The sequence below is a fragment of the Cetorhinus maximus genome, unplaced genomic scaffold (genome assembly GCF_964194155.1).
Source record: "Cetorhinus maximus unplaced genomic scaffold, sCetMax3.hap1.1 HAP1_SCAFFOLD_1062, whole genome shotgun sequence".
Lineage (NCBI taxonomy): Eukaryota > Metazoa > Chordata > Chondrichthyes > Lamniformes > Cetorhinidae > Cetorhinus > Cetorhinus maximus.
The window spans coordinates 25527-52719 of NW_027597004.1; the positions used below are offsets into that span (position 1 = coordinate 25527).

At 56.7% G+C, this 27193-nt stretch overlaps 1 protein-coding gene across 1 annotated transcript in view; it reads left to right on the forward strand.

Annotated features, from left to right (window-relative positions):
* The window catches only part of LOC144675631 (integrin alpha-M-like), a gene marked incomplete at its 3' end in the record, with an annotated part of 112250 nt that overhangs the window by 25353 nt on the left and 59704 nt on the right, over positions 1–27193 (forward strand). Inside the window, exons 5-6 of the mRNA XM_078536272.1 lie at positions 4009–4162; positions 25347–25497. Coding sequence (XP_078392398.1) covers positions 4009–4162; positions 25347–25497 — 305 coding nt within the window. The remainder of the gene's footprint in view (positions 1–4008; positions 4163–25346; positions 25498–27193) is intronic.

The following is a 27193-nucleotide window of genomic DNA, read 5'->3' on the forward strand; positions in this document are numbered from 1 at the left end:
CTTCAAAAACAGCTCCTCTGACATGTCCTCCTTCTTCCTTAACCGAGGTTTTCCATCCACGGTCGTTGAGAGGGCCCTCAACCGTGTCCGGCCCATATCCCGCGCATCCTCCCTCACGCCTTCTCCTCCTTCCCAGAAACATGATAGGGTCCCCCTTGTCCTCACTTATCACCCCACTAGCCTCCGCATTCAAAGGATCATCCTCCGCCATTTCCGCCAACTCCAGCATGATGCCACCACCAAACACATCTTCCCTTCACCCCCCTTGACGGCATTCCGTAGGGATCGTTCCCTCCGGGACACCCTGGTCCACTCCTCCATCACCCCCTACTCCTCAACCCCCAGTTATGGCACCTCCCCATGCCCACGCAGAAGATGCAACACCTGCCCCTTCACTTCCTCTCTCCTCACCGTCCAAGGGCCCAAACACTCCTTTCAAGTGAAGCAGCATTTCACTTGCATTTCCCCTAACTTAGTCTACTGCATTCGTTGCTCCCAATGCGGCCTCCTCTACATTGGAGAGACCAAACGCAAACTGGGCGACCGTTTTGCGGAACACCTGCGGCCTGTCCGCAAGAAAGACCCAAACCTCCCTGTCGCTTGCCATTTTAACACTCCACCCTGTTCTCTTGCCAACATGTCTGTCCTTGGCTTGCTGCATTGTTCCAGTGAAGCCCAACGCAAACTGGAGGAACAGCACCTCATCTTCCGACTAGGCACTTTACAGCCCTCTGGACTGAATATTGAATTCAACAACTTTAGATCTTAAACTCCCACCATCCCCACCCCGTTTCTTTTTCCCCCCCCACCCGCTTTTTTTTTTCAATAATTTATATAGATTCTTCTTTCCCCACCTATTTCCATTATTTTTAAATCTAAAACTAAAACCTTTAGTCTTTCCACCCCACCCCCACTAGAGCTGTACTTTGAATATCCTGTCTTCCATTCTTAATTAGCACTTTTCTCAGACAAAGACCACCACCTTCAACACCTCTTTGACCCTTTTGTCTATGACATCCTTTGATTATCTGCTCACACCACACCCTCAATGTGTCTCTTCCACCCCCCCCACCCACCTTAAACTAATTTTTATTTCTCCCTTGCTGAAACTATGCTGCAGTTCTGCCGAAGGGCCATGAGGGCTCGAAACGTTAACTGATTTCTTCTCCGCCGATGCTGCCAGACTTGCTGAGTTTTTCCAGATAAATCTGTTTTTGTTTTGTTTTGGATTTCCAGCATCCGCAGTAGCTTTTAGCTTTTTGTTTTTATGATGGCCAAAGGGCCTCCTTCTATGCAGTTCAATTTTACGACTATTTTGAACAAAACCGAAAGATTAGAAGTAAAAGAGCAGAGATATCTGATGTACCGATACACATAATTAAAGTTAACAATACACCTTTTTACAGACAGAGCAAACCAAACACAGAGTTCACTTTCAGAGATATTGGACTGAAAAGTAAAAAACTGAAAACTTGCATTGACCCTCAATTAGACCACACTTGGAGCACTGTGCACAGTTCCGGTCTCTATATCCCTCAGTTAGACTAGACTTGGAGCACTGTGCCCAGCTCCGGTCTCTATATCCCTCAGTTAGACTAGACTTGGAGCACTGTGCCCAGCTCCGGTCTCTATATCCCTCAGTTAGACTAGACTTGGAGCACTGTGCCCAGCTCCGGTCTCTATATCCCTCAGTTAGACCACACTTGGAGCACTGTGCACAGTTCTGGTCTCTATATCCCTCGATTAGACCACACTTGGAGCACTGTGCACAGTTCTGGTCTCTATATCCCTCGATTAGACCACACTTGGAGCACTGTGCACAGTTCTGGTCTCTATATCCCTCGATTAGACCACACTTGGAGCACTGTGCATAGCTCCGGTCTCTATATCCCTCGATTAGACCACACTTGGAGCACTGTGCACAGTTCTGGTCTCTATATCCCTCGATTAGACCACACTTGGAGCACTGTGCACAGTTCTGGTCTCTATATCCCTCAGTTAGACCACACTTGGAGCACTGTGCATAGCTCCGGTCTCTATATCCCTCGATTAGACCACACTTGGAGCACTGTGCACAGTTCTGGTCTCTATATCCCTCGATTAGACCACACTTGGAGCACTGTGCATAGCTCCGGTCTCTATATCCCTCAGTTAGACCACACTTGGAGCACTGTGCACAGTTCCAGTCTCCATACTATTAAAAGCCTGTAGAGACATTGGAGAAAGTGCAAACATACTTACAAAGATGATACTAGAACCGAGAGCCTAGAACTATCAGGAATGCTTGAACAGGCTGGGACTCTGATCGCGAGAAGAGAGCAGACTGAGGGGTGAGCTGATTATGCGATTATGTACAGGAGACTGTATTGTCTGTCACTGGGAGAGAGTTCCAGATCAGAGCGTTAATGTGAGAGCTCTCTCTCCGAGAACCGAGGGCAGAGAGGTGATCACTATGTGTCCAGAAGCTGTGTCATTGCCACATGCCAGGGGAGGGGTAAAAGAAGGTTGGGGCAGTGTGGGGGGTGTAGGGGTGACAGGAGGATTTAAAGGTGGGTTGGGGGGTGTGGGAGTGACGGGAGGGGTAAAAGAGGGGTGGGGGTGACAGGGGAGGATTAAAAGAGGGTTGTGGGGGTGTGGGGGTGACAGGGGAGGATTAAAAGAGGGTTGTGGGGGTGTGGGGGTGACAGGGGAGGATTAAAAGAGGGTTGTGGGGGTGTGGGGGTGTGGGGGTGACAGGGGAGGGGTAAAAGAGGGTTGGGGGTGTGGGGGTGACGGGAGGGGTAAAAGAGGGTTGGGGGGTGGGGGTGACAAGGGAGGGGTAAAGGAGGGTTGGGGGGTGTGGGGGTGACAGGGGAGGGGTAAAAGAGGGTTGGGGGGTGGGGGTGACAGGGGAGGGGTAAAGGAGGGTTGGGGGGTGTGGGGGTGACAGGGGAGGGGTAAAAGAGGGTTGGGGAGTGTGGGGGGTGACAGGGGAGGGGTAAAAGAGGGTTGGGGGTGTGGGGGTGACAGGGGAGGGGTAAAGGAGGGTTGGGGGTGTGGGGGTGACAGGGGAGGGGTAAAAGAGGGTTGGGGGTGTGGGGGTCACAGGGGAGGGGTAAAGGAGGGTTGGGGGGTGTGGGGGTGACAGGGGAGGGGTAAAAGAGGGTTGGGGGTGTGGGGGTCACAGGGGAGGGGTAAAAGAGGGTTGGGGGTGTGGGGGTCACAGGGGAGGGGTAAAGGAGGATTGGGGGGTGTGGGGGTGACAGGGGAGGGGTAAAAGAGGGTTGGGGGTGTGGGGGTCACTGGGGAGGGGTAAAGGAGGGTTGGAGTGGGTGGGGGTGACAGGGGAGGGGTAAAAGAGGGTTGGGGGTGTGGGGGTGACAGGGGAGGGGTAAAGGATGGGTGGGGGTGTGGGGGTGATAGGGGAGGGGTAAAAGAGGGTTGGGGGTGTGGGGGTCACAGGGGAGGGGTAAAAGAGGGTTGTGGGGGTGACAGTGGAGGGGTGATTCAAGCTTTGTGCTAATGTGAACATACAGAAACATGAGTGTTCACGCATACACATGTCAGCAGACATTTGCAAATAAATATGTGCACACACCAAAAGTCAGTGTCACCCAGCTGTACACGTGTCCTTATGTATATCTATACACGTGTGCACAGACTGCAGTGTGTACACACATATGGAAATGCACGTGTGCACACACCCACACACTTGTACAGAGCCACATTTACACATACACCCCCGTATGTATACAAACACTTGCACATGCATTAACCATTGCCAGACACTTGTACACACATGCGGATGTGTACAAGGCCACATGTACCCATATGTACACATATAAATGCAGACACATATACATGGCACCCACCCAGCCCACATGTACAAACATGCACACACACATGCACACACACAAACACCCATCTACATAGACATGTAGAAACACCTGAAATCGCACACATACAAAAACACACAGACACACAAACACATGTCCCCATGTTAACTGGAATCTCCCTTTGTTTCCCCAGCCAGGAGATCTTTGTGCGGGACAGTGGGCTTCGGGCTGACTCCAAACGGGTGATGATTGTAATCACAGATGGGAGATCCAACGATCAAGACACCACATTCGCTGAGGCCATCGCACTAGCCCAGAGCAAAGACATCCTGCGATTCGCTGTCGGGGTAAGGGCTTAGTGACTGGCTCAAAGGGCACTGAACGGAGACCAGGACGGGAGGGAGGCGGGAAGGGGCCTGAGAAGGAAAGAGGAGGGGGAAGTGACAGGTCAGGGCAGTGTTGGAGGAAAGACCATTAGACCATAAGACATAGGAGCAGAAATTTGGCCATTCGGCCCATCGAGTCTGCTCCGCCATTCAATCATGGCTGATAAGTTTCTCAACCCCATTCTCCCACCTTCTCCCCGTAACCTTTGATCCCCTTACCAACCAAGAACCTATCTATCTCGGTCTTAAATACACTCAATGACCTGGCCTCCACAGACTTCTGTGGCAATGAATTCGATAGATTCACCACTCTCTGGCTAAAGAAGTTTCTCATCATCTCTGTTCTAAAAGGTCTTCCCTTTACTCTGAGGCTGTGCCCTCGGGTCCTAGTCTCTCCTACTAATGGAAACATCTTCCCCACGTCCACCCTATCCAGGCCTTTCAGTGTTCTGTAAGTTTCAATCAGATCCCCCCTCATTCTTCTAAACTCCATCGAGTATAGACCCAGAGTCCTCAAACGTTCCTCATATGTTAAGCCTTTCATTCCTGGGATCGTTCTCGTGAACCTCCTCTGGACCCTCTCCAGGGCCAGCACATCCTTCCTGAGATACGGGGCCCAAAATTGCTCACAATATTCTAAATGTGGTCTGACCAGAGCCTTACAAAGCCTCAGCAGCACATCCCTGCTTTTATATTTGAGTCCTCTCGAAATAAATGCCAACATTGCATTTGCCTTCCTAACTACCGACTCAACCTGCAAGTTAACCTTAAGAGAATCCTGGACTAGGACTCCCAAGTCCCTTTGCACTCCAGATTTCTGAATTCTCTCCCCATTTACAAAATAGTCTATGCCTCTATTCTTCCTACCAAAGTGCATGACCTCACACTTCCCCACGTTGTAATCCATCTGCCACTTCATTGCCCATTCTCCTAACCTGTCCAAATCCTTCTGCAGCCTCCCCACCTCCTCAATACTACCTGTTCCTTTGTATCATCTGCAAACTTAGCCAGGATGCCCTCAGTTCCTTCATCTAGGAAGTGAAAAGTGAAAAGTTGTGGTCCCAACATTGACTCCTGCAGAACTGTGGTAAGTGATTGGTTTGGGCGAAGACGAGGAAGGGAGGCAGAAGGGGAGATAGCGAGAGGGAGGGAGAGAACAAGGAGTGAACTAGAACAAGGAGTGAACTGGAAGGAGATGTACAGAGGGAGATGGATGGTGAGGAAAAGAAGGAGGATCAGTGTCAGGGAGGGGTAGACGGTGCTGTGTGTCTGGATGTGTGTGTGTGTCGTGACGTGAGTGCATGTCGGGGTGTGCGTGTGCGCGTCGGGGTGTGTGAGTGTGTGTGTCCGTGCGTGTGTGTGTGTTGGGGCGTGTGTGTATGTCTGTGCGTGTGTGTGTCGGGGTGAGTGTGTCGGGGTGAGTGTGTGTCGGGGTGAGTGTGAGTGTGTGTCGGGGTGAGTGTGTGTGTGTGTGTCGGGGTGAGTGTGTGTCGGGGTGAGTGTGTGTCGGGGTGAGTGTGAGTGTGTGTCGGGGTGAGTGTGAGTGTGTGTCGGGGTGAGTGTGAGTGTGTGTCGGGGTGAGTGTGTGTGTGTGTCGGGGTGAGTGTGTGTCGGGGTGAGTGTGCGTCGGAGTGAGTGTGAGTTTGTGTCGGGGTGTGTGTGTATGTGTCGGGGTGAGTGTGTGTCGGGGTGAGTGTGTGTCGGAGTGAGTGTGAGTGTGTGTCGGGGTGAGTGTGTGTGTGTGTCGGGGTGAGTGTGAGTGTGTGTCGGGCTGAGTGTGAGTGTGTGTCGGGGTGAGTGTGAGTGTGTGTCGGGGTGAGTGTGTCGGGGTGAGTGTGTGTGTGTGTCGGGGTGAGTGTGTGTGTGTGTCGGGGTGAATGTGAGTGTGTGTCGGGGTGAGTGTGAGTGTGTGTCGGGGTGAGTATGAGTGTGTCGGGGTGTGTGTCGGGGTGAGTGTGTGTGTGTGTGTCGGGGTGAGTGTGTGTCTGTCGGGGTGAGTGTGAGTGTGTCGGTGTGAGTGTGTGTCGGGGTGAGTGTGTGTGTGTCGGGGTGAGTGTGTGTGTCAGGGTGAGTGTGTGTCAGGGTGAGTGTGTGTCGGGGTGAGTGTGAGTGTGTGTCGGGGTGAGTGTGAGTGTGTCGGGGTGAGTGCGTGTGTGTGTCGGGGTGAGTGTGTGTGTGTCGGGGTGAGAGTGCGTGTGTCAGGGTGAGTGCGTGTGTGTGTCGGGGTGAGTGTTTGTGTGTCGGGGTGAGTGTGTGTTGGGGTGAGTGTGAGTGTGTCGGGGTGAGTGTGTGTCGGGGTGAGTGTGAGTGTGTGTCGGGATGAGTGTGTGTCGGGGTGAGTGTGAGTGTGTGTCGGGGTTAGTGTGAGTGTGTCAGGGCGAGTGTGTGTGTGTCGGGGTGTGTGTGTGTGTCGGGGTGAGTGTGAGTGTGTGTCGGGGTGAGTGTGAGTGTGTCAGGGTGAGTGTGAGTGTGTGTTGGGGTGAGTGTGAGTGCGTCGGGGTGAGTGTGAGTGTGTCTCGGAGTGAGTGTGAGTGTGTGTCGCGGTGAGTGTGAGTGTGTGTCGGGGTGAGTGTGTGTCGGGATGAGTGTGAGTGTGTGTGTGTGTCGGGGTGAGTGTGTGTGTGTGTCGGGGTGAGTGTGTGTGCGTCACGGGGTGAGTGTGTGTGTGTGTCTCGGGGTGAGTATGTGTGTGTGTCGGGGTGAGTGTGAGTGTGTGTGTCGGGGTGAGTGTGAGTGTGTCGGTGTCGGGGTGAGTGTGTCGGGGCGAGTGTGTGAGTGTGTCGGTGTGAGTGTGAGTGTGTCGTGTCGGGGTGAGTATGAGTGTGTGAGTATGTCAGGGTGAGTGTCTGAATGTGTCGGGGTGAGTGTGTCGGGGTGAAAGTGAGTGTGTGAGTGTGTCGGAGTGAGTGTGTGTGTGCCGGTGTGAGTGTGTCGGGGTGAGTGTGCATGTGTGTGTGTGTGTCGGGGTGAGTGTGTGAGTGTCGGGGTGAGTGTGCATGTGTGTGTGTGGGGGTGAGTGTGTGAGTGTCGGGGTGAGTGTGTGTGTGTGTCGGGGTGAGTGTGTGTGTGTCGGGGTGAGTGTGTGTGTGTCGGGGTGAGTGTGTGTGTCGGGGTGAGTGTGTGTGTGTCGGGTGAGTGTGTGTGTGTCGGGTGAGTGTGTGTGTGTCGGGGTGAGTGTGTGTGTGTCGGGGTGAGTGTGTGTGTGTCGGGGTGAGTGTGTGTGTGAATGTGTTGCGGTGAGTGTGTGTGTATGTCGGTGTGAGTGTGTCGGGGTGAGTGTGAGTATGTGAGTGTGTTGGGGTGAGTGTGAGTATGTGAGTGTGTCGGGGTGAGTGTGAGTATGTGAGTGTCAGGGTGAGTGTGAGTGTGTCGGGGTGAGTGTGTGTGTGTGTGTGTGTCGGGGTGTGTGAGTGTGTCGGGGTGAGTGTGCGTATGTGAGTGTCAGGGTGGGTGTGAGTGTGTCAGGGTGAGTGTGAGTGTGTTGGTGTAAGTGTGTGTGTGTCGGGGTGAGTATGTGTGTGTGAGAGTGTCGGGGTGAGTGTGTGTGTGTGCGTGTGTGTCGGTGTGAGTATGTGAGTGTGTCGGGGTGAGTGTGTGTCGGGGTGAGTATGTGTGTGTCGGGGTGAGAGTGTTGGGGTGAGTGTCTCGGTATGAGTGTGTGTGTGTGTTGTGAGTGTGTCAGGGTGAGTGTGAGTATGTGAGTGTGTCGGGGTGACTGTGAGTGTGTCGGGGTGAGTGTGAGTGTGTCGGTGTGAGTGTGAGTGTGTCGGTGTGAGTGTGTGTGTGTCGGGGTGAGTGTGAGTGTGTGTGTGTGTCGGGGTGAGTGTGAGTATGTGAGTGTGTCGGGGTGAGTGTGAGTATGTGAGTGTGTCGGGGTGAGTGTGAGTGTGTCGGGGTGAGTGTGAGTGTGTGAGTGTGTCGGGGTGAGTGTGTCGGTGTGAGTGTGTGTGTGTCGGGATGAGTGTGAGTGTGTGTCGGTGTGAGTGTGCCGGGGTGAATGTGTCGGGGTGAGTGTGAGTGTGTCGGGGTGAGTGTGAGTATGTGAGTGTGTCGGGATGAGTGTGAGTGTGTGTCGGTGTGAGTGTGCCGGGGTGAGTGTGTCGGGGTGAGTGTGTGTGTCGGGGTGTGTGTCTCGGGGTGAGTGTGAGTATGTGAGTGTGTCGGGGTGAGTGTGAGTGTGTGTCGGGGTGAGTGTGTGTCGGGATGAGTGTGTCGGGGTGAGTGTGAGTGTGTGTCGGGATGAGTGTGTCGGGGTGAGTGTGAGTGTGTGTCGGGATGAGTATGAGTGTGTCGGGGTGAGTGTGAGTATGTGTCGGGGTGTGTGAGTGTGTCGGGGTGAGTGTGAGTGTGTCGGGGTGAGTGTGAGTGTGTGTCGGGGTGAGTGTGTGAGTGTGTCGGGGTGTGTGTCGGGGTGAGTGTGTGTGTCGGGGTGAGTGTGAGTGTGTGTCGGGATGAGTGTGAGTGTGTGTCGGGGTGAGTGTGTGAGTGTGTCGGGGTGAGTGTGAGTGTGTGTCGGGGTGAGTGTGTCGGGGTGAGTGTGTGAGTGTGTCGGGGTGAGTGTGTGAGTGTGTCGTGGTGAGTGTAAGTGTGTGTCGGGGTGAGTGTGTTGGGGTGAGTGTGTGTGTGTCGGGGTGAGTGTGCGAGTGTGTCGGGGTGAGTGTGAGTGTCTCGGGGTGAGTGTGAGTATGTGAGGGTGTCGGGGTGAGTGTGAGTGTGTGTCGGGATGAGTGTGAGTGTGTCGGGATGAGTGTCTCGGGGTGAGTGTGAGTGTGTCGGGGTGAGTGAGTGTGTGTCGGGATGAGTGTGAGTGTGTCGGTGTGAGTGTGAGTATGTGTCGGTGTGAGTGTGTCGGGTGAGTGTGTGTGTGTCGGGGTGAGTGTGAGTATGTGTCTGTGTGAGTGTGTCGGGGTGAGTGTGTGTCGGTGTGAGTGTGTTGGTGTGAGTGTGAGTGTGTCGGGGTGAGTGTGTCGGGATGAGTGTGTGTGTGTCGGGGTGAGTGTGAGTGTGTGTCGGGGTGAGTGTGTGCGTGTGTTGGTGTGAGTGTGAGTGTGTCGGGGTGAGTGTGTCGGGGTGAGTGTGTGTGTGTCTATGTGAGTGTGTCGGGGTGAGTGTGTGCGTGTCTATGTGAGTGTGTCGGGGTGAGTGTGTCGGGATGAGTGTGAGTGTGTGTCGGGGTGAGTGTGTGCGTGTGTTGGTGTGAGTGTGAGTGTCTCGGGGTGAGTGTGAGTATGTGAGTGTGTCGGGGTGAGTGTGAGTGCGTGTCGGGATGAGTGTGAGTGTGTGTCGGGGTGAGTGTGAGTGTGTCGGGTTGAGTGTGAGTGTGTCGGTGTGAGTGTGAGTATGTGAGTGTGTCGGTGTGAGTGTGAGTGTGTGTCGGGGTGAGTGTGTCGGGGTGAGTGTGAGTGTGTGTCGGGATGAGTGTGTGTGTGTGTCGGGGTGAGTGTGAGTATGTGAGTGTGTCGGGGTGAGTGTGAGTATGTGAGTGTGTCGGGGTGAGTTTGAGTGTGTCGGGGTGAGTGTGAGTGTGTGAGTGTGTCGGGGTGAGTGTGAGTATGTGAGTGTGTCGGTGTGAGTGTGTGTGTGTCGGGATGAGTGTGAGTGTGTGTCGGTGTGAGTGTGCCGGGGTGAATGTGTCGGGGTGAGTGTGAGTGTGTCGGGGTGAGTGTGAGTGTGTCGGGGTGAGTGTGAGTATGTGAGTGTGTCGGGATGAGTGTGAGTGTGTGTCGGTGTGAGTGTGCCGGGGTGAGTGTGTCGGGGTGAGTGTGTGTGTCGGGGTGTGTGTCTCGGGGTGAGTGTGAGTATGTGAGTGTGTCGGGGTGAGTGTGAGTGTGTGTCGGGGTGAGTGTGAGTGTGTGTCGGGATGAGTGTGTCGGGGTGAGTGTGAGTGTGTGTCGGGATGAGTGTGTCGGGGTGAGTGTGAGTGTGTGTCGGGATGAGTATGAGTGTGTCGGGGTGAGTGTGAGTATGTGTCGGGGTGTGTGAGTGTGTCGGGGTGAGTGTGAGTGTGTTGGGGTGAGTGTGTGAGTGTGTCGGGGTGAGTGTGAGTGTGTGTCGGGGTGAGTGTGTGAGTGTGTCGGGGTGAGTGTGAGTGTCGGGGTGAGTGTGAGTGTGTGTCGGGATGAGTGTGAGTGTGTGTCGGGGTGAGTGTGTGAGTGTGTCGGGGTGAGTGTGAGTGTGTGTCGGGGTGAGTGTGTCGGGGTGAGTGTGTGAGTGTGTCGGGGTGAGTGTGTGAGTGTGTCGTGGTGAGTGTAAGTGTGTGTCGGGGTGAGTGTGTCGGGGTGAGTGTGTGTGTGTTGGGGTGAGTGTGCGAGTGTGTCGGGGTGAGTGTGAGTGTCTCGGGGCGAGTGTGAGTATGTGAGTGTGTCGGGGTGAGTGTGAGTGTGTGTCGGGATGAGTGTGAGTGTGTCGGGATGAGTGTGTCGGGGTGAGTGTGAGTGTGTCGGGGTGAGTGAGTGTGTGTCGGGATGAGTGTGAGTGTGTCGGTGTGAGTGTGAGTATGTGTCGGTGTGAGTGTGTCGGGTGAGTGTGTGTGTGTCGGGGTGAGTGTGAGTATGTGTCTGGGTGAGTGTGTGAGTGTGTCGGGGTGAGTGTGTGTCGGTGTGAGTGTGTTGGTGTGAGTGTGAGTGTGTCAGGGTGAGTGTGTCGGGGTGAGTGTGTGTGTGTCGGGGTGAGTGTGAGTGTGTGTCGGGGTGAGTGTGTGCGTGTGTTGGTGTGAGTGTGAGTGTGTCGGGGTGAGTGTCTCGGGGTGAGTGTGAGTATGTGAGTGTGTCGGGGTGAGTGTGAGTGCGTGTCGGGATGAGTGTGAGTGTGTGTCGGGGTGAGTGTGTCGGGGTGAGTGTGAGTGTGTCGGGTTGAGTGTGAGTGTGTCGGTGTGAGTGTGAGTATGTGAGTGTGTCGGGGTGAGTGTGAGTGTGTGTCGGGGTGAGTGTGTCGGGGTGAGTGTGAGTGTGTGTCGGGATGAGTGTGAGTGTGTGTCGGGATGAGTGTGAGTGTGTCGGGGTGAGTGTGAGTATGTGTCGGGTGAGTGTGTATGTGTCGGTGTGAGTGTGAGTGTGTCGGGGTGAGTGTGAGTATGTGTCAGGGTGAGTGTGAGTGTGTCGGGGCGAGTGTGAGTGTGTGTCGGGTTGAGTGTTTCGGGGTGAGTGTGAGTGTGTCGGGGTGAGTGTGTGTGTCGGGGTGAGTGTGAGTGTGTGTCGGGATGAGTGTGAGTGTGTGTCGGGGTGAGTGTGTGAGTGTGTCGGGGTGAGTGTGAGTGTGTGTCGGGGTGAGTGTGTCGGGGTGAGTGTGTGAGTGTGTCGGGGTGAGTGTGTGAGTGTGTCGTGGTGAGTGTAAGTGTGTGTCGGGGTGAGTGTGTCGGGGTGAGTGTGTGTGTGTCGGGGTGAGTGTGCGAGTGTGTCGGGGTGAGTGTGAGTGTCTCGGGGCGAGTGTAAGTATGTGAGTGTGTCGGGGTGAGTGTGAGTGTGTGTCGGGATGAGTGTGAGTGTGTCGGGATGAGTGTGTCGGGGTGAGTGTGAGTGTGTCGGGGTGAGTGACTGTGTGTCGGGATGAGTGTGAGTGTGTCGGGGTGAGTGTGAGTATGTGTCGGTGTGAGTGTGTCGGGTGAGTGTGTGTGTCGGGGTGAGTGTGAGTATGTGTCTGGGTGAGTGTGTGAGTGTGTCGGGGTGAGTGTGTGTCGGTGTGAGTGTGTCGGTGTGAGTGTGAGTGTGTCAGGGTGAGTGTGTCGGGGTGAGTGTGTGTGTGTCGGGGTGAGTGTGAGTGTGTATCGGGGTGAGTGTGTGCGTGTGTTGGTGTGAGTGTGAGTGTGTCGGGGTGAGTGTCTCGGGGTGAGTGTGAGTATGTGAGTGTGTCGGGGTGAGTGTGAGTGCGTGTCGGGATGAGTGTGAGTGTGTGTCGGGGTGAGTGTGTCGGGGTGAGTGTGAGTGTGTCGGGTTGAGTGTGAGTGTGTCGGTGTGAGTGTGAGTATGTGAGTGTGTCGGGGTGAGTGTGAGTGTGTGTCGGGGTGAGTGTGTCGGGGTGAGTGTGAGTGTGTGTCGGGATGAGTGTGAGTGTGTGTCGGGATGAGTGTGAGTGTGTCGGGGTGAGTGTGAGTATGTGTCGGGTGAGTGTGTATGTGTCGGTGTGAGTGTGAGTGTGTCGGGGTGAGTGTGAGTATGTGTCAGGGTGAGTGTGAGTGTGTCGGGGCGAGTGTGAGTGTGTGTCGGGTTGAGTGTTTCGGGGTGAGTGTGAGTGTGTCGGGGTGAGTGTGTCGGGGTGAGTGTGTGAGTGTGTCGGGGTGTGTGTGTGAGTGTGTCGGGGTGAGTGTGAGTGTGTCGGGGTGAGTGTGAGTATGTGAGTGTGTCGGGGTGAGTGTGAGTATGTGTCAGGGTGAGTGTGAGTGTGTCGGGGTGAGTGTGAGTGTGTGTCGGGGTGAGTGTGTCGGGGTGAGTGTGAGTGTGTCGGGGTGAGTGTGTGAGTGTGTCGGGGTGTGTGTGTGAGTGTGTCGGGGTGAGTGTGAGTGTGTCGGGGTGAGTGTGAGTATGTGAGTGCGTCGGGGTGAGTGTGAGTGTGTGTCGGGATGAGTGTGAGTGTGTTGGGGTGAGTGTGTCGGGGTGAGTGTGTCGGGGTGAGCGTGAGTGTGTGTCGGGGTGAGCGTGAGTGTGTGTCGGGGTGAGCGTGAGTGTGTGTCGGGGTGAGCGTGAGTGTGTCGGTGTGAGTGTGTGTCGGGGTGAGTGTGTGTGTGTCGGGGTGAGTGTGTGTGTCCGGGTGAGTGTGTGTCAGGGTGAGTGTGTGTCGGGGTGAGTGTGAGTGTGTGTCGGGGTGAGTGTGAGTGTGTCGGGGTGAGTGCGTGTGTGTGTCGGGGTGAGTGTGTGTGTGTCGGGGTGAGAGTGTGTGTGTCAGGGTGAGTGCGTGTGTGTGTCGGGGTGAGTGTTTGTGTGTCGGGGTGAGTGTGTGTTGGGGTGAGTGTGAGTGTGTCGGGGTGAGTGTGTGTCGGGGTGAGTGTGAGTGTGTGTCGGGGTGAGTGTGTGTCGGGGTGAGTGCGAGTGTGTGTTGGGGTGAGTGTGAGTGCGTCGAGGTGAGTGTGTGTGTGTCTCTGAGTGAGTGTGAGTGTGTGTCGCGGTGAGTGTGAGTGTGTGTCGGGGTGAGTGTGTGTCGGGATGAGTGTGAGTGTGTGTGTGTGTCGGGGTGAGTGTGTGTGTGTGTCGGGGTGAGTGTGTGTGTGTCACGGGGTGAGTGTGTGTGTGTGTCTCGGGGTGAGTATGTGTGTGTGTCGGGGTGAGTGTGAGTGTGTGTGTCGGGGTGAGTGTGAGTGTGTCGGTGTCGGGGTGAGTGTGTCGGGGCGAGTGTGTGAGTGTGTCGGTGTGAGTGTGAGTGTGTCGTGTCGGGGTGAGTATGAGTGTGTGAGTATGTCAGGGTGAGTGTCTGAATGTGTCGGGGTGAGTGTGTCGGGGTGAAGGTGAGTGTGTGAGTGTGTCGGAGTGAGTGTGTGTGTGCCGGTGTGAGTGTGTCGGGGTGAGTGTGCATGTGTGTGTGTGTGTCGGGGTGAGTGTGTGAGTGTCGGGGTGAGTGTGCATGTGTGTGTGTGGGGGTGAGTGTGTGAGTGTCGGGGTGAGTGTGTGTGTGTGTCGGGGTGAGTGTGTGTGTGTGGGGGTGAGTGTGTGTGTGTCGGGGTGAGTGTGTGTGTCGGGGTGAGTGTGTGTGTGTCGGGTGAGTGTGTGTGTGTGTCGGGTGAGTGTGTGTGTGTCGGGGTGAGTGTGTGTGTGTCGGGGTGAGTGTGTGTATGTCGGTGTGAGTGTGTCGGGGTGAGTGTGAGTATGTGAGTGTGTTGGGGTGAGTGTGAGTATGTGAGTGTGTCGGGGTGAGTGTGAGTATGTGAGTGTCAGGGTGAGTGTGAGTGTGTCGGGGTGAGTGTGTGTGTGTGTGTGTGTGTCGGGGTGTGTGAGTGTGTCGGGGTGAGTGTGCGTATGTGAGTGTCAGGGTGAGTGTGAGTGTGTCAGAGTGAGTGTGAGTGTGTTGGTGTAAGTGTGTGTGTGTCGGTGTGAGTGTGTGTGTGTGAGAGTGTCGGGGTGAGTGTGTGTGTGTGCGTGTGTGTCGGTGTGAGTATGTGAGTGTGTCGGGGTGAGTGTGTGTCGGGGTGAGTATGTGTGTGTCGGGGTGAGTGTGTTGGGGTGAGTGTCTCGGTATGAGTGTGTGTGTGTGTTGTGAGTGTGTCAGGGTGAGTGTGAGTATGTGAGTGTGTCGGGGTGACTGTGAGTCTGTCGGGGTGAGTGTGAGTGTGTCGGTGTGAGTGTGAGTGTGTCGGTGTGAGTGTGTGTGTGTCGGGGTGAGTGTGAGTGTGTGTGTGTGTCGGGGTGAGTGTGAGTATGTGAGTGTGTCGGGATAAGTGTGAGTATGTGAGTGTGTCGGGGTGAGTGTGAGTGTGTCGGGGTGAGTGTGAGTGTGTGAGTGTGTCGGGGTGAGTGTGTCGGTGTGAGTGTGTGTGTGTCGGGATGAGTGTGAGTGTGTGTCGGTGTGAGTGTGCCGGGGTGAATGTGTCGGGGTGAGTGTGAGTGTGTCGGGGTGAGTGTGAGTGTGTCGGGGTGAGTGTGAGTATGTGAGTGTGTCGGGATGAGTGTGAGTGTGTGTCGGTGTGAGTGTGCCGGGGTGAGTGTGTCGGGGTGAGTGTGTGTGTCGGGGTGTGTGTCTCGGGGTGAGTGTGAGTATGTGAGTGTGTCGGGGTGAGTGTGAGTGTGTGTCGGGGTGAGTGTGAGTGTGTGTCGGGATGAGTGTGTCGGGGTGAGTGTGAGTGTGTGTCGGGATGAGTGTGTCGGGGTGAGTGTGAGTGTGTGTCGGGATGAGTATGAGTGTGTCGGGGTGAGTGTGAGTATGTGTCGGGGTGTGTGAGTGTGTCGGGGTGAGTGTGAGTGTGTCGGGGTGAGTGTGAGTGTGTGTCGGGGTGAGTGTGTGAGTGTGTCGGGGTGTGTGTCGGGGTGATTGTGTGTGTCGGGGTGAGTGTGAGTGTGTGTCGGGATGAGTGTGAGTGTGTGTCGGGGTGAGTGTGTGAGTGTGTCGGGGTGAGTGTGAGTGTGTGTCGGGGTGAGTGTGTCGGGGTGAGTGTGTGAGTGTGTCGGGGTGAGTGTGTGAGTGTGTCGTGGTGAGTGTAAGTGTGTGTTGGGGTGAGTGTGTTGGGGTGAGTGTGTGTGTGTCGGGGTGAGTGTGCGAGTGTGTCGGGGTGAGTGTGAGTGTCTCGGGGTGAGTGTGAGTATGTGAGGGTGTCGGGGTGAGTGTGAGTGTGTGTCGGGATGAGTGTGAGTGTGTCGGGATGAGTGTCTCGGGGTGAGTGTGAGTGTGTCGGGGTGAGTGAGTGTGTGTCGGGATGAGTGTGAGTGTGTCGGTGTGAGTGTGAGTATGTGTCGGTGTGAGTGTGTCGGGTGAGTGTGTGTGTGTCGGGGTGAGTGTGAGTATGTGTCTGTGTGAGTGTGTCGGGGTGAGTGTGTGTCGGTGTGAGTGTGTTGGTGTGAGTGTGAGTGTGTCGGGGTGAGTGTGTCGGGATGAGTGTGTGTGTGTCGGGGTGAGTGTGAGTGTGTGTCGGGGTGAGTGTGTGCGTGTGTTGGTGTGAGTGTGAGTGTGTCGGGGTGAGTGTGTCGGGGTGAGTGTGTGTGTGTCTATGTGAGTGTGTCGGGGTGAGTGTGTGCGTGTCTATGTGAGTGTGTCGGGGTGAGTGTGTCGGGATGAGTGTGAGTGTGTGTCGGGGTGAGTGTGTGCGTGTGTTGGTGTGAGTGTGAGTGTCTCGGGGTGAGTGTGAGTATGTGAGTGTGTCGGGGTGAGTGTGAGTGCGTGTCGGGATGAGTGTGAGTGTGTGTCGGGGTGAGTGTGAGTGTGTCGGGTTGAGTGTGAGTGTGTCGGTGTGAGTGTGAGTATGTGAGTGTGTCGGGGTGAGTGTGTGTGTCGGGGTGAGTGTGTCGGGGTGAGTGTGAGTGTGTGTCGGGATGAGTGTGTGTGTGTGTCGGGGTGAGTGTGAGTATGTGAGTGTGTCGGGGTGAGTGTGAGTATGTGAGTGTGTCGGGGTGAGTGTGAGTGTGTCGGGGTGAGTGTGAGTGTGTGAGTGTGTCGGGGTGAGTGTGAGTATGTGAGTGTGTCGGTGTGAGTGTGTGTGTGTCGGGATGAGTGTGAGTGTGTGTCGGTGTGAGTGTGCCGGGGTGAATGTGTCGGGGTGAGTGTGAGTGTGTCGGGGTGAGTGTGAGTGTGTCGGGGTGAGTGTGAGTATGTGAGTGTGTCGGGATGAGTGTGAGTGTGTGTCGGTGTGAGTGTGCCGGGGTGAGTGTGTCGGGGTGAGTGTGTGTGTCGGGGTGTGTGTCTCGGGGTGAGTGTGAGTATGTGAGTGTGTCGGGGTGAGTGTGAGTGTGTGTCGGGGTGAGTGTGAGTGTGTGTCGGGGTGAGTGTGTCGGGGTGAGTGTGAGTGTGTGTCGGGATGAGTATGAGTGTGTCGGGGTGAGTGTGAGTATGTGTCGGGGTGTGTGAGTGTGTCGGGGTGAGTGTGAGTGTGTTGGGGTGAGTGTGTGAGTGTGTCGGGGTGAGTGTGAGTGTGTGTCGGGGTGAGTGTGTGAGTGTGTCGGGGTGGGTGTGTCGGGGTGTGTGTCAGGGTGAGTGTGTGAGTGTGTCGGGGTGAGTGTGTGTGTCGGGGTGAGTGTGAGTGTGTGTCGGGATGAGTGTGAGTGTGTGTCGGGGTGAGTGTGTGAGTGTGTCGGGGTGAGTGTGAGTGTGTGTCGGGGTGAGTGTGTCGGGGTGAGTGTGTGAGTGTGTCGGGGTGAGTGTGTGAGTGTGTCGTGGTGAGTGTAAGTGTGTGTCGGGGTGAGTGTGTCGGGGTGAGTGTGTGTGTGTCGGGGTGAGTGTGCGAGTGTGTCGGGGTGAGTGTGAGTGTCTCGGGGCGAGTGTGAGTATGTGAGTGTGTCGGGGTGAGTGTGAGTGTGTGTCGGGATGAGTGTGAGTGTGTCGGGATGAGTGTGTCGGGGTGAGTGTGAGTGTGTCGGTGTGAGTGTGTGTCGGGGTGAGTGTGTGTGTGTCGGGGTGAGTGTGTGTTGGGGTGAGTGTGAGTGTGTCGGGGTGAGTGTGAGTGTGTCGGTGTGAGTGTGTGTCGGGGTGAGTGTGATTGTGTCGGGGTGAGTGTGTGTTGGGGTGAGTGTGAGTGTGTCGGGGTGAGTGTGTGTCGGGGTGAGTGTGAGTGTGTGTTGGGGTGAGTGTGTGTCGGGGTGAGTGTGAGTGTGTGTCGGGGTTAGTGTGAGTGTGTCAGGGTGAGTGTGTGTGTGTCGGGGTGTGTGTGTGTGTCGGGGTGAGTGTGAGTGTGTGTCGGGGTGAGTGTGAGTGTGTCAGGGTGAGTGTGAGTGTGTGTTGGGGTGAGTGTGAGTGCGTCGGGGTGAGTGTGAGTGTGTCTCGGAGTGAGTGTGAGTGTGTGTCGCGGTGAGTGTGAGTGTGTGTCGGGGTGAGTGTGTGTCGGGATGAGTGTGAGTGTGTGTGTGTGTCGGAGTGAGTGTGTGTGTGTGTCGGGGTGAGTGTGTGTGTGTCACGGGGTGAGTGTGTGTGTGTGTCTCGGGGTGAGTATGTGTGTGTGTCGGGGTGAGTGTGTGTGTCGGGGTGAGTGTGAGTGTGTCGGTGTCGGGGTGAGTGTGTCGGGGCGAGTGTGTGAGTGTGTCGGTGTGAGTGTGAGTGTGTCGTGTCGGGGTGAGTATGAGTGTGTGAGTATGTCAGGGTGAGTGTCTGAATGTGTCGGGGTGAGTGTGTCGGGGTGAATGTGAGTGTGTGAGTGTGTCGGAGTGAGTGTGTGTGTGCCGGTGTGAGTGTGTCGGGGTGAGTGTGCATGTGTGTGTGTGTGTCGGGGTGAGTGTGTGAGTGTCGGGGTGAGTGTGCATGTGTGTGTGTGGGGGTGAGTGTGTGAGTGTCGGGGTGAGTGTGTGTGTGTGTCGGGGTGAGTGTGTGTGTGTGGGGGTGAGTGTGTGTGTGTCGGGGTGAGTGTGTGTGTCGGGGTGAGTGTGTGTGTGTCGGGTGAGTGTGTGTGTGTCGGGTGAGTGTGTGTGTGTCGGGGTGAGTGTGTGTGTGTCGGGGTGAGTGTGTGTGTGTCGGGGTGAGTGTGTGTGTGAATGTGTTGCGGTGAGTGTGTGTGTATGTCGGTGTGAGTGTGTCGGGGTGAGTGTGAGTATGTGAGTGTGTTGGGGTGAGTGTGAGTATGTGAGTGTGTCGGGGTGAGTGTGAGTATGTGAGTGTCAGGGTGAGTGTGAGTGTGTCGGGGTGAGTGTGTGTGTGTGTGTGTGTGTCGGGGTGTGTGAGTGTGTCGGGGTGAGTGTGCGTATGTGAGTGTCAGGGTGAGTGTGAGTGTGTCAGAGTGAGTGTGAGTGTGTTGGTGTAAGTGTGTGTGTGTCGGGGTGAGTGTGTGTGTGTGAGAGTGTCGGGGTGAGTGTGTGTGTGTGCGTGTGTGTCGGTGTGAGTATGTGAGTGTGTCGGGGTGAGTGTGTGTCGGGGTGAGTATGTGTGTGTCGGGGTGAGTGTGTTGGGGTGAGTGTCTCGGTATGAGTGTGTGTGTGTGTTGTGAGTGTGTCAGGGTGAGTGTGAGTGTGTCGGGGTGACTGTGAGTGTGTCGGGGTGAGTGTGAGTGTGTCGGTGTGAGTGTGAGTGTGTCGGTGTGAGTGTGTGTGTGCCGGGGTGAGTGTGAGTGTGTGTGTGTGTCGGGGTGAGTGTGAGTATGTGAGTGTGTCGGGGTGAGTGTGAGTATGTGAGTGTGTCGGGGTGAGTGAGTGTGTGTCGGGATGAGTGTGAGTGTGTCGGTGTGAGTGTGAGTATGTGTCGGTGTGAGTGTGTCGGGTGAGTGTGTGTGTGTCGGGGTGAGTGTGAGTATGTGTCTGGGTGAGTGTGTGAGTGTGTCGGGGTGAGTGTGTGTCGGTGTGAGTGTGTCGGTGTGAGTGTGAGTGTGTCAGGGTGAGTGTGTCGGGGTGAGTGTGTGTGTGTCGGGGTGAGTGTGAGTGTATGTCGGGGTGAGTGTGTGCGTGTGTTGGTGTGAGTGTGAGTGTGTCGGGGTGAGTGTGTCGGGGTGAGTGTGTGTGTGTCTATGTGAGTGTGTCGGGGTGAGTGTGAGTGTGTGTCGGGATGAGTGTGAGTGTGTGTCGGGGTGAGTGTGTGCGTGTGTTGGTGTGAGTGTGAGTGTGTCGGGGTGAGTGTCTCGGGGTGAGTGTGAGTATGTGAGTGTGTCGGGGTGAGTGTGAGTGCGTGTCGGGATGAGTGTGAGTGTGTGTCGGGGTGAGTGTGTCGGGGTGAGTGTGAGTGTGTCGGGTTGAGTGTGAGTGTGTCGGTGTGAGTGTGAGTATGTGAGTGTGTCGGGGTGAGTGTGAGTGTGTGTCGGGGTGAGTGTGTCGGGGTGAGTGTGAGTGTGTGTCGGGATGAGTGTGAGTGTGTGTCGGGATGAGTGTGAGTGTGTCGGGGTGAGTGTGAGTATGTGTCGGGTGAGTGTGTATGTGTCGGTGTGAGTGTGAGTGTGTCGGGGTGAGTGTGTCGGGGTGAGTGTGTGAGTGTGTCGGGGTGTGTGTGTGAGTGTGTCGGGGTGAGTGTGAGTGTGTCGGGGTGAGTGTGAGTATGTGAGTGCGTCGGGGTGAGTGTGAGTGTGTGTCGGGATGAGTGTGAGTGTGTTGGGGTGAGTGTGTCGGGGTGAGTGTGTCGGGGTGAGCGTGAGTGTGTGTCGGGGTGAGCATGAGTGTGTGTCGGGGTGAGCGTGAGTGTGTGTCGGGGTGAGCGTGAGTGTGTGTCGGGGTGAGCGTGAGTGTGTCGGTGTGAGTGTGTGTCGGGGTGAGTGTGTGTGTGTCGGGGTGAGTGTGTGTGTCAGGGTGAGTGTGTGTCAGGGTGAGTGTGTGTCGGGGTGAGTGTGAGTGTGTGTCGGGGTGAGTGTGAGTGTGTCGGGGTGAGTGCGTGTGTGTGTCGGGGTGAGTGTGTGTGTGTCGGGGTGAGAGTGTGTGTGTCAGGGTGAGTGCGTGTGTGTGTCGGGGTGAGTGTTTGTGTGTCGGAGTGAGTGTGTGTTGGGGTGAGTGTGAGTGTGTCGGGGTGAGTGTGTGTCGGGGTGAGTGTGAGTGTGTGTCGGGGTGAGTGTGTGTCGGGGTGAGTGTGAGTGTGTGTCGGGGTTAGTGTGAGTGTGTCAGGGTGAGTGTGTGTGTGTCGGGGTGTGTGTGTGTGTCGGGGTGATTGTGAGTGTGTGTCGGGGTGAGTGTGAGTGTGTCAGGGTGAGTGTGAGTGTGTGTTGGGGTGAGTGTGAGTGCGTCGGGGTGAGTGTGAGTGTGTCTCGGAGTGAGTGTGAGTGTGTGTCGCGGTGAGTGTGAGTGTGTGTCGGGGTGACTGTGTGTCGGGATGAGTGTGAGTGTGTGTGTGTGTCGGGGTGAGTGTGTGTGTGTGTCGGGGTGAGTGTGTGTGTGTCACGGGGTGAGTGTGTGTGTGTGTCTCGGGGTGAGTAAGTGTGTGTGTCGGGGTGAGTGTGAGTGTGTGTGTCGGGGTGAGTGTGAGTGTGTCGGTGTCGGGGTGAGTGTGTCTGTGTGAGTGTGTCGGTGTGAGTGTGAGTGTGTCGTGTCGGGGTGAGTATGAGTGTGTGAGTATGTCAGGGTGAGTGTCTGAATGTGTCGGGGTGAGTGTGTCGGTGTGAATGTGAGTGTGTGAGTGTGTCGGAGTGAGTGTGTGTGTGCCGGTGTGAGTGTGTCGGGGTGAGTGTGCATGTGTGTGTGTGTGTCGGGGTGAGTGTGTGAGTGTCGGGGTGAGTGTGCATGTGTGTGTGTGGGGGTGAGTGTGTGAGTGTCGGGGTGAGTGCGTGTGTGTGTCGGGGTGAGTGTGTGTGTGTCTGTGTTGCGGTGAGTGTGTGTGTATGTCGGTGTGAGTGTGTCGGGGTGAGTGTGAGTATGTGAGTGTGTTGGGGTGAGTGTGAGTATGTGAGTGTGTCGGGGTGAGTGTGAGTATGTGAGTGTCAGGGTGAGTGTGAGTGTGTCGGGGTGAGTGTGTGTGTGTGTGTGTGTGTCGGGGTGTGTGAGTGTGTCGGGGTGAGTGTGCGTATGTGAGTGTCAGGGTGGGTGTGAGTGTGTCAGGGTGAGTGTGAGTGTGTTGGTGTAAGTGTGTGTGTGTCGGGGTGAGTGTGTGTGTGTGAGAGTGTCGGGGTGAGTGTGTGTGTGTGCGTGTGTGTCGGTGTGAGTATGTGAGTGTGTCGGGGTGAGTGTGTGTCGGGGTGAGTATGTGTGTGTCGGGGTGAGTGTGTTGGTGTGAGTGTGAGTGTGTCGGGGTGAGTGTGTCGGGATGAGTGTGTGTGTGTCGGGGTGAGTGTGAGTGTGTGTCGGGGTGAGTGTGTGCGTGTGTTGGTGTGAGTGTGAGTGTGTCGGGGTGAGTGTGTCGGTGTGAGTGTGTGTGTGTCTATGTGAGTGTGTCGGGGTGAGTGTGTGCGTGTCTATGTGAGTGTGTCGGGGTGAGTGTGAGTGTGTGTCGGGGTGAGTGTGTGCGTGTGTTGGTGTGAGTGTGAGTGTGTAGGGGTGAGTGTCTCGGGGTGAGTGTGAGTATGTGAGTGTGTCGGGGTGAGTGTGAGTGCGTGTCGGGATGAGTGTGAGTGTGTGTCGGGGTGAGTGTGAGTGTGTCGGGTTGAGTGTGAGTGTGTCGGTGTGAGTGTGAGTATGTGAGCGTGTCGGGGTGAGTGTGAGTGTGTGTCGGGGTGAGTGTGTGTGTGTGTCGGGGTGAGTGTGAGTATGTGAGTGTGTCGGGGTGAGTGTGAGTATGTGAGTGTGTCGGGGTGAGTGTGAGTGTGTCGGGGTGAGTGTGAGTGTGTGAGTGTGTCGGGGTGAGTGTGAGTATGTTTGTGTGTCGGTGTGAGTGTGTGTGTGTCGGGATGAGTGTGAGTGTGTGTCGGTGTGAGTGTGCCGGGGTGAATGTGTCGGGGTGAGTGTGAGTGTGTCGGGGTGAGTGTGAGTGTGTCGGGGTGAGTGTGAGTATGTGAGTGTGTCGGGATGAGTGTGAGTGTGTGTCGGTGTGAGTGTGCCGGGGTGAGTGTGTCGGGGTGAGTGTGTGTGTCGGGGTGTGTGTCTCGGGGTGAGTGTGAGTATGTGAGTGTGTCGGGGTGAGTGTGAGTGTGTGTCGGGGTGAGTGTGAGTGTGTGTCGGGATGAGTGTGTCGGGGTGAGTGTGAGTGTGTGTCGGGATGAGTGTGTCGGGGTGAGTGTGAGTGTGTGTCGGGATGAGTATGAGTGTGTCGGGGTGAGTGTGAGTATGTGTCGGGGTGTGTGAGTGTGTCGGGGTGAGTGTGAGTGTGTTGGGGTGAGTGTGTGAGTGTGTCGGGGTGAGTGTGAGTGTGTGTCGGGGTGAGTGTGTGAGTGTGTCGGGGTGTGTGTCAGGGTGAGTGTGTGAGTGTGTCGGGGTGAGTGTGTGTGTCGGGGTGAGTGTGAGTGTGTGTCGGGATGAGTGTGAGTGTGTGTCGGGGTGAGTGTGTGAGTGTGTCGGGGTGAGTGTGAGTGTGTGTCGGGGTGAGTGTGTCGGGGTGAGTGTGTGAGTGTGTCGGGGTGAGTGTGTGAGTGTGTCGTGGTGAGTGTAAGTGTGTGTCGGGGTGAGTGTGTCGGGGTGAGTGTGTGTGTGTCGGGGTGAGTGTGCGAGTGTCTCGGGGTGAGTGTGAGTGTCTCGGGGCGAGTGTGAGTATGTGAGTGTGTCGGGGTGAGTGTGAGTGTGTGTCGGGATGAGTGTGAGTGTGTCGGGATGAGTGTGTCGGGGTGAGTGTGAGTGTGTCGGGGTGAGTGAGTGTGTGTCGGGATGAGTGTGAGTGTGTCGGGGTGAGTGTGAGTATGTGTCGGTGTGAGTGTGTCGGGTGAGTGTGTGTGTGTCAGGGTGAGTGTGAGTATGTGTCTGGGTGAGTGTGTGAGTGTGTCGGGGTGAGTGTGTTTTGGTGTGAGTGTGTTGGTGTGAGTGTGAGTGTGTCAGGGTGAGTGTGTCGGGGTGAGTGTGCGTGTGTTGGTGTGAGTGTGAGTGTGTCGGGGTGAGTGTGTCGGGGTGAGTGTGTGTGTGTCTATGTGAGTGTGTCGGGGTGAGTGTGAGTGTGTGTCGGGATGAGTGTGAGTGTGTGTCGGGGTGAGTGTGTGCGTGTGTTGGTGTGAGTGTGAGTGTGTCGGGGTGAGTGTCTCGGGGTGAGTGTGAGTATGTGAGTGTGTCGGGATGAGTGTGAGTGCGTGTCGGGATGAGTGTGAGTGTGTGTCGGGGTGAGTGTGTCGGGGTGAGTGTGAGTGTGTCGGGTTGAGTGTGAGTGTGTCGGTGTGAGTGTGAGTATGTGAGTGTGTCGGGGTGAGTGTGAGTGTGTGTCGGTGTGAGTGTGTCGGGGTGAGTGTGTGTGTGTGTCGGGATGAGTGTGAGTGTGTGTCGGGATGAGTGTGAGTGTGTCGGGGTGAGTGTGAGTATGTGTCGGGTGAGTGTGTTTGTGTCGGTGTGAGTGTGAGTGTGTCGGGGTGAGTGTGAGTATGTGTCAGGGTGAGTGTGAGTGTGTCGGGGTGAGTGTGAGTGTGTGTCGGGGTGAGTGTGTCGGGGTGAGTGTGAGTGTGTCGGGGTGAGTGTGTCGGGGTGAGTGTGTGAGTGTGTCGGGGTGTGTGTGTGAGTGTGTCGGGGTGAGTGTGAGTGTGTCGGGGTGAGTGTGAGTATGTGAGTGCGTCGGGGTGAGTGTGAGTGTGTGTCGGGATGAGTGTGAGTGTGTTGGGGTGAGTGTGTCGGGGTGAGTGTGTCGGGGTGAGCGTGAGTGTGTGTCGGGGTGAGCATGAGTGTGTGTCGGGGTGAGCGTGAGTGTGTGTCGGGGTGAGCGTGAGTGTGTGTCGGGGTGAGCGTGAGTGTGTGTCGGGGTTAGTGTGTGAGTGTGTCGGGGTGAGTGTGAGTGTGTTGGTGTGAGTGTGAGTGTGTCGGGGTGAGTGTGTCGGGGTGAGTGTGAGTGTGTCGGGGTGAGTGTGAGTGTGTCGGAGTGAGTGTGTCGGGGTGAGTGTGTCGGGGTGAGTGTGAGTGTGTCGGGGTGAGTGTGTTGGGGTGAGTGTGAGTGTGTCGGGGTGAGTGTGAGCGTGTCGGGGTGAGTGTGAGTGTGTCGGAGTGAGTGTGTCGGGGTGAGTGTGTCGGGGTGAGTATGTCGGGGTGAGTGTGAGTGTGAGTGTGTCGGGGTGAGTGTGTCGGGGTGAGTGTGAGTGTGTCGGGGTGAGTTTGAGCGTGTCGGGGTGAATGTGAGTGTGTTGGGGTGAGTGTGTCGGGGTGAGTGTGTCGGTGTGAGTGTGAGTGTGTCGGGGTGAGCGTGAGTGTGTCGGGGTGAGCGTGAGCGTGTCGGTGTGAGTGTGTCGGGGTGTGAGTGTGAGTGTGTCGGGGTGAGTGTGTCGGCAGAGGCTGCGTTTTTTGCTGTTGTGACTGCCTTTGCTTCATTGTGAGCAAACCCACTGACCAATCACTGACCTTGCTCTCCTCTTGCCTTCGCTCTGCTCCATGACCCACCCCCCACTCCCTTCCCCCCACATCCCCAACACCCCCCACCCCCATTACCCATTCCCCCTCACCCTCCCTCATCCCCTCACCCTCTCACCCCCCTCACCCTATCCCCTCACCCTATCCCCTCACCCCCTTCACCCTATCACCTCACTCTGCCTCACCCCCCTCACCCTATCCCCTCACCCCCCTCACCCTATCCCCTCACCCTCCCTCACCCCCTCACCCTATCCCCTCACCATCTCTCACCCCCTTCACCCTACCCCCTCACCCTCTCTCACCCCCTCACCCTATCCCCTCACCCTCCCTCAACACCCTCACCCTATCCCCTCACCCCCCTTCACCCTATCCCCTCACCCTCCCTCACCCCCCTCATCCTATCCACTGACCCTCCCTCACCCCCTCACCCTATCCGCTCACACTGCCTCACCCCCTCACCCTATCCCCTCACCCCCCTCGCCCTATCCCCTCACCCCCTCACCCTATCCCCTCACCATCTCTCACCCCCCTCACCCTGTCCCCTCACCCTCCCTCACCCCCTCACCCTATCCCCTCACCCTCCCTCACCCCCTCACCCTATCCCCTCACCCTCCCTCACCCCCTCACCCTATCCCCTCACCCTCCCTCACCCCCCTCACCCTATCCCCTCACCCTCCCTCACCCCCCTCACCCTATCCCCTCACACTGCCTCGCTGCCATATCAGGTGGGTCCTGACTTTCGAACAGCAGATGGACGGCGAGAGTTGGAGATTATCGCCTCGAACTCCACCAATGACACCGTATTCTCCATCGAAAACTTCGACGCACTCAAAACAATCCAGGAAAAGCTGCAGGCAAAAATCTTCAACATTGAAGGTGCTGCTCGAGGGAGAGTGCGCGAGGGAGAGGGAGCGAGGGAGAGGGAGCGAGGGAGAGGGAGCGAGAGGGAGAGGGAGCGAGGGAGAGGGAGCGAGAGGGAGAGGGAGCGAGAGGGAGAGGGAGCGAGGGAGAGGGAGCGAGAGAGAGAGGGAGCGAGAGGGAGAGGGAGCGAGGGAGAGGGAGGGAGAGGGCGCGAGGGAGAGGGAGTGAGAGAGAGGGAGAGGGAGCGAGAGGGCGCGAGGGAGAGGGAGAGAGGGAGCGAGAGGGAGAGGGTGCGATAGGGAGATGGAGCGTGAGGGAGAGGGAGGGAGAGGGCGCGAGGGAGAGGGAGCGTGAGGGAGAGGGTGCGATAGGGAGAGGGAGGGAGAGGGCGCGAGAGAGAGGGCGTGAGGGAGAGGGGGAGAGGGAGCGAGAGGGAGAGGGTGCGATAGGGAGATGGAGCGTGAGGGAGAGGGAGGGAGAGGGCGCGAGGGAGAGGGAGTGTGAGGGAGAGGGTGCGATAGGGAGGGAGAGGGCGCGAGGGAGAGGGAGCGTGAGGGAGAGGGTGCGATAGGGAGGGAGAGGGAGCATGAGGGAGAGGGTGCGATAGGGAGAGGGAGCGCGAGGGAGAGGGAGCAAGGGAGAGGGAGCGAGAGGGAGAGGGAGCAAGGGAGAGGGAGCGAGAGGGAGAGGGTGCGATAGGGAGAGGGAGCGTGAGGGAGAGGGCACGAGGGAGAGGGAGCGTGAGGGAGAGGGTGCGATAGGGAGAGGGAGCGTGAGGGAGGGAGAGGGCGCGAGGGAGAGGGAGCGAGGGAGAGGGAGCGAGAGGAAGAGGGTGTGCGGGGTCACTGGTCACAGATGCTGGTGTGATGGGGGCCAGCCCCACCTTAAAGGTGCTGAGAGCACACAGAGAGAATGAGGGAACTCTGTGACGCCTGCCCACGACATTCTGGCAGCAATGACCAGCACCGTCGAGGTGCAGGCATCAGTAATGTGTCCAGGGAGCGTGAGGCCGGACCAGCACTGTGGTCTGAAGGCTGCACAGACACAGGGAAGAGACCCTGGACTGTGACACCTGCCTTTATCTTGTGCAGAAAGGTTTCACATCTGAGTGACACAAACACTGCTCATCAGAACAAGGAGCCACAGGCAGCGAGACATTCGCGGGAATTTATTTACAATAGTGAACATTATGTACACGTGATTAACACCCGTTACCCAGGCTGTGCAACTATGTCAGCTGTGGCTCAGTTCATAGCACCCTCGCCTTTGAATCAGAAGGTTGTGGGTTCATGTCCCACTCCCGGAAACCAAGAACTGTGAATGTACTCGAAAGGGTTACATGCGATCTGTTGATAACTCGAAAGAGTTACATCCTCTTAGCCTTCCTAACCCTGCTGCTGTGTTTTGGTGCTCCCCGGACATCCACAGTGGAGGTGGGGGCAGCTGCTGACTGCTACGCCCAGTCTGTGGGGACCTTGGCGGGCATCCTCTTGGGGGACCGAGACTTGGAGGGCCCCGGCCTGCTTTCAGGGTCCTGCTGTGTGACAGTGGCCCCTCCCTGGCCTGTGGAGCTGGAGCTGCTGGGGTCACAGGAAGATTGGGTTCACCTGGACCCTCCTGGAGTCACCTGGGTTGGTGGCCCTGGGGACGGGGGTACAGCTTCTGATCCTCCTCCCTACGGGTGCCCGAGGGGCCCCTGGCTGACTCTGAG